This window comes from Sander lucioperca, chromosome 12, assembly GCF_008315115.2.
Source record: "Sander lucioperca isolate FBNREF2018 chromosome 12, SLUC_FBN_1.2, whole genome shotgun sequence".
In the NCBI taxonomy this organism is placed as follows: Eukaryota; Metazoa; Chordata; class Actinopteri; order Perciformes; family Percidae; genus Sander; species Sander lucioperca.
The window spans coordinates 6,159,943-6,165,026 of NC_050184.1; the positions used below are offsets into that span (position 1 = coordinate 6,159,943).

A 5,084-nucleotide genomic window follows, 5' to 3' on the forward strand; every position below is an offset into this window, starting at 1 on the left:
GTTTTCTTCTCAAACTCATGATGACTAAATGTCACAGAACAAAAAAATTGGTTTACCTGCATTCTGGAAAAATGTTGACAGCACATTTTTAAGCTTGCAGTTTTCACATTTTGCATCACAAAAAAAAAATCCTCAGTCTTAATAGCAACTTTGTACCCAGTGTTTATATTGACACAATTTTCACCCACTGCTGCACTTTCAGGCTCCGTGGGAGGTCTCTTCATGGATGGGGAGGACTCAGCCACAGCAAACCCTGTGGAGGACATCAGCAAGTGGAGTGTGGAGGACGTGTGTGGCTTCATAAGCAGCCTGGCCGGATGTGCTGAATACACACAGGTGAGGACATAGAGAGAGGGAAGAGAGAGAGAGGAGGGGATGGAGGCCAGGGGCAGGCTGACTACTAACCATAGAAGAACGCTGACCAAGATATAATATATACTGCAACACTACCGTAGTACTTTCAATGGCATCATATGTTTAGGTGGAACCACTAAACCTACACACACCTGTTTCAAGTTTAGTGTGAATGTGTGGATGCATGAATGGTCATGTTCACAATTGCAGCCATATCTGTGGGCTTTGTATGAATGAGGGAAAGTTAGCAGTGCATGTACACCTATAGCCTGTGTGTGAATGAGTGTGGATGTGTGTGTGTGTATAGCCATACATTGTTCCAAAATGAAATATCCAGAATTTGAGAAAAGTGAACCAATCTTACCTTTATTTATATCCATCTTTAACTAAATACTGTAATTTGAAATAAAGTGTTTTCAAATAATACTCACATGACGATATGTATGTTTAAAGAGTTATTAGCTGTGGTGGGAAGTGACTCCAATGTAACAGATGACAAAAAAATCCACAATCCTTTCTCCATACAAAAGTTATTTGTAAAGTTCAGCTAAAGCTAATATGAGGCTTCAACTGTCTGAGTCAACCTAATCGATTGGGCATCTAACTTTGAATCGAGGGACCTCTCTGTGTGTGTGTGTGTGTGCGTGCGTCTTCCAACCAATCCTGCATGTGCAAAAGTTGTCACAGCGAGCCTAAGGGTGCGAGCACGCTGACTGAGGAGCAGCAGCAAGCCTACGGGCGCATCATGTAGTGGGGCCAGCGTCTTGCATGGTGCATTCACACACACCATTAGTGTATGTGAATGAGAGGCTAATTTTAAGCGCGTTGTCCGGTAAGGTAGAAAGAGGCTATATAACTGCAGTACATTTACCATCGGATGAGTTGTTCTCGAGAATGCTTCGAATGGCCACGCCACCCGACAACGCTGCAAGCAGCATGTTAGGAGTAGCATCAGTGAGAATGGCAGGTGTGTTGAGTGAGTGACGTCCGTGCGTGTTTGAGCAAGGAGAGAGAGAGCGGTGCCATATTGAGAGTAGCGTACAAGTGCGGAGGTGAGGAAAGTGAGAGGAAATAATAGCAATGACGATGTAAAGTGAGTTAACTGAACAATAAAACAAGCTTCTCAAGACACGGTGGCTTCATCTTTTGTCAATACTGCCAGTAAAGGGTGTTACCAAGTTGTGAAAAAAAAATGTAATATTGGGAACCAAGCAATCGGCCCGTTCTGAACAGGCATGCGCTCCAAACGGGCACTGCACTAGTCTCCTTTAAAATACAATCTTAGTATGACATTCCCTCTTATTAGTTTCAGATGAACTTTAGAAATGCATCCCTCTCATGTCTTACACTATAGTCACACTAGTAATAGATTTCTTCATGGCCAGTATTGAGGAGGAAAGATTCCAGTGACCAATAACACTCTCAATGTACAATGGGCATGTGAATATTGTATTAGGAGACAGTTGAAAATCTGAACCTTTTTAAGAGTCATTTTCTCCACAACTGCATCCCCTATATTGTAAAAATGTTTTACCTCTCAAAATGGGTACGTAACATTTTGGAATAGAGTCACTTTTTTGTAGGTTGTGTGAATGAATGTGTAGGTTTGGGTGTCGAGTGTGTTTCTGTGTGCGTCTATATGTCGGGGCTGTGGCTGAAGCAGCTGTGTCTCCGCCAGGTGTTTCGGGAGCAGGCCATTGATGGAGAGACATTACCGCTGCTCACTGAGGAGCACCTGCTCAACACCATGGGACTAAAGCTGGGGCCTGCGCTCAAGATCCGCTCACAGGTACACACACCACAGACCTGCGTGTGTGTTCGAGTGGACTTGTGTTTGAATGTGTGTTTCTGTCCATAGGCCCAATACAAACTGCTAGCGTAGCATAGATTATTCCCTTAAACTAGCCAGCCCCAGACTGCAGCCTCTCTTCTACTCTCTCTGTTTAAAATACAGTATTAGTTCATTATACAACACTCAACAGGCTGTACTGACAGTCAAATGGTCTCCTCTCGTCTCCTCAGGTGGCACGGCGTGTGGGCAGACTTTTCTACATGACTGGGTTTCCACTGGCGTTCCCGTTTCCACCTTCGGCCACACTGCGCCCCCCAGAACGTGATCGGGACCCCCTGACCACACCATCTGACACCCCCCTTCCTCTCTCCCTGTCCCTGCCCCACAGACCCACCTCAACCAGCAGCAGCTCCTCGCCGTACAGCGGCCCCACCCCAGGGTGCTCCTCCCCCAAGCAAGAAAACGGTAACGTCTCCACAGTAGTGGGAAGATACGAGGCTAAAACTCCTTCGTAGGAGAGGACAAGCAGGTGTGAGGAGGGTAGACCTGCATAAAACTAACCTGACCTAGAGGTTGCTTATTTACCAGACTCTCCCCACCTTGGGACCTTCACGCTGAAATTTAGTGGAAAATATTGGACTGGAATAAAAGACAACTGAACCGTATCTGACAAACCAATCAGCTTCTGAGTTCCTCTGCAGTTGCTGTAGCTGAGCAGGAGGGAGACACGTGAAGCAACAGGAACAGAGAATGAGAAAAAAAAGAAGAAAGGAGACAGCTGGTCGCAGACAGCCTGCCAAAAAAAAAAAAAAAAAAAGGAGCGAAGTCCTGCCACAAATACGAAATTCTTGCAAGTCAGACAGTCAGACGCTAGCGGAAACTCTTCCTTCCTTCCTGGGCTGGAGGAAGCTCTGCTCACTTACTTTCTCTCTCTTGTCTCTCGGACTGCTCTCACCACAAGCCCTGCACAACCCAAAAAAGAGACGCCACTCCCCTTTTTTTCCCTCTCCCCTCGCCTGTTTCCCCGAGGCCAAACAGCAGTGTGGAGCAGCCTTTGTAGAGGCTGGAGTTGAAGCATATGCTGAGCAGCACCAGATCTGTCCCTCTTATCACTGCAACTATGCATTCCACTGTCCCGATACCAAAGATGACCGGATGTGTGGAATTGAAATCATGTTTCATAACGTGTCTGCTTCTTTTTGCATTAATGGTCTCAGAGAAAGACTGGTCCAACAGGGAAATGCTAGGCTAGTGCCTCACATTATGGACTGTATTTGCGTGACACAGGTAGAGCTGTCATTTACAGATATACAAATGCTATAAAAATGTTGAAGTGGAAAAGCTTTAATGGCGGCTATGGTGTGGCTTACGTCATTGAATGCTTGTGTTGACTACTGTGGGAGGTAGGAAAAACATGCAAAATTTGTACAGAATCATACTTAAGATGAAAATATCCTGAAGGTTAACAAACGTGGTACTTTTACTTTTTGTTAAATGTAGTTGCACGAATAAGATTTTCTTTACTGACAAAATGTGATTTTCTGAACTTTGGTGGTACTTTTGTTCATACTCTTTTGTTCAGCCATTTTTTTAATGTGTAATATTAAGACGCTCCAATCTTGAATGCTACTTCAGCATATAAATATGAGGAAAAAAAATATTTATAGGACTTTTGATGTAGTAGATAAAGCAGATTGATATGTATTATAATTAGCCCTTAAGACAGATTCCAAAGATACTTTTACTTTGTTTTATCTTGGTTGCAGGGAAAAGAAAGGCACAAAGCTCTTAATGCAAATGTTTTAAATTTGTTATGGATTCTTTTTTTCTTAAACTACGCAAGCAATTAAATGGTCTCTAGATTTCCCTTCAAAAGTTTTGTCTTCATCCTATTTTTCTATTCACCACACAGGTGAAATAAATCCTAAAGAAATGCCTCTGCTTTCTCTTTTCTCTCCTGTTTGTGTGCCTGCCTCATTCTTCTGTAAAAACGTGCAGGAGGGAGTATGCGGTCTCTTGATGTGTGTGTGTGTGTGTGTGTGTGTGTGTGTGTGTGTGTGTGTGTGTGTAAAAGGGAGGTGGCCCATGGGGGGCGCGGCACAGTTCAGGTCAACACCAGCTGTCAGAGTGTGAGGTTCAGCCACAGGCCAAGACCTCCCTTGCCTGTGGGGATAAACCTGACCCTCCTCATCCACCCACACACATACAGGACCAGAACCAGGAAAAAACCCCACTCACCTTCCTCCTTCAAAGAGTTTACACTGAAGCAGTATGTGCTACACACTCTACTGGGACTTCCCCTCGCTTTAGGCTGGGCCTCTGCACCACACAGTTCTGTATTCACTGAAAACGACTACAAAAAAAAAGTGACGACACAAAAATGTTTCTTAAATTTCCATTGAGGCGTTTAAGTCCTTGTCAAACAACTCCTCTGCCATTATTTTACCACCAGTGTATGCATGCAATAATTGTTCAGCCAACAAAGGCCAACACCACCTTTAGTGGTGAATGCTGGGGAAGGGTGCAGCGAAGTCGAGAAAGAAAAGGGGATAAGTTGAAGTAGGAAAGCCGTGTCTGAGCATGCGAATACACAGAAAGAGAAGATAGTGGTCTGGGCAGGGGGTGGGTAAGGAGTTGGCACAGAAACAGACCAGCCTGTGTTGCTGCTCTACCACCTGGGCAGAGAGTCTTGGCACACCATCAGACGCCACCCTGCCAGCCTGGCACAGCATTGCTGCCTCAGGGCTCAACACCCGCCTCTCTGTACCCCTCCTCTTGGCCGGCCCATCCTGGCTCATAGCTCTCTACAAATAGCGCGTCCTCACAAAGCCTGAGGCTGCCTACAGGTGTGCACATGAAGGACACAAATTACTCGTTTCAGATGCACTTGTGCATCAACATGCATGTACACGCTTCAATTAATTAGCATAAAAAAATG

At 45.0% G+C, this 5,084-nt stretch overlaps 1 protein-coding gene across 5 annotated transcripts in view; it reads left to right on the forward strand.

The window, feature by feature from the left end:
* The window catches only part of samd11 (sterile alpha motif domain containing 11), a 53,906-nt gene extending 49,539 nt beyond the window's left edge, over window positions 1–4,367 (forward strand). For 2 of the 5 annotated variants that reach the window (XM_036008442.1, XM_036008443.1), the window contains exons 11-13: window positions 203–336; window positions 2,018–2,143; window positions 2,377–4,367. In XM_036008442.1, the coding sequence (XP_035864335.1) occupies window positions 203–336; window positions 2,018–2,143; window positions 2,377–2,661 (545 nt within the window). In that variant the 3' untranslated portion in view covers window positions 2,662–4,367. The remainder of the gene's footprint in view (window positions 1–202; window positions 337–2,017; window positions 2,144–2,376) is intronic. The other 3 variants (XM_031286859.2, XM_031286860.2, XM_031286861.2) reach the window with 3 other exon arrangements.
* Window positions 4,368–5,084: the final 717 nt, after the last annotated feature.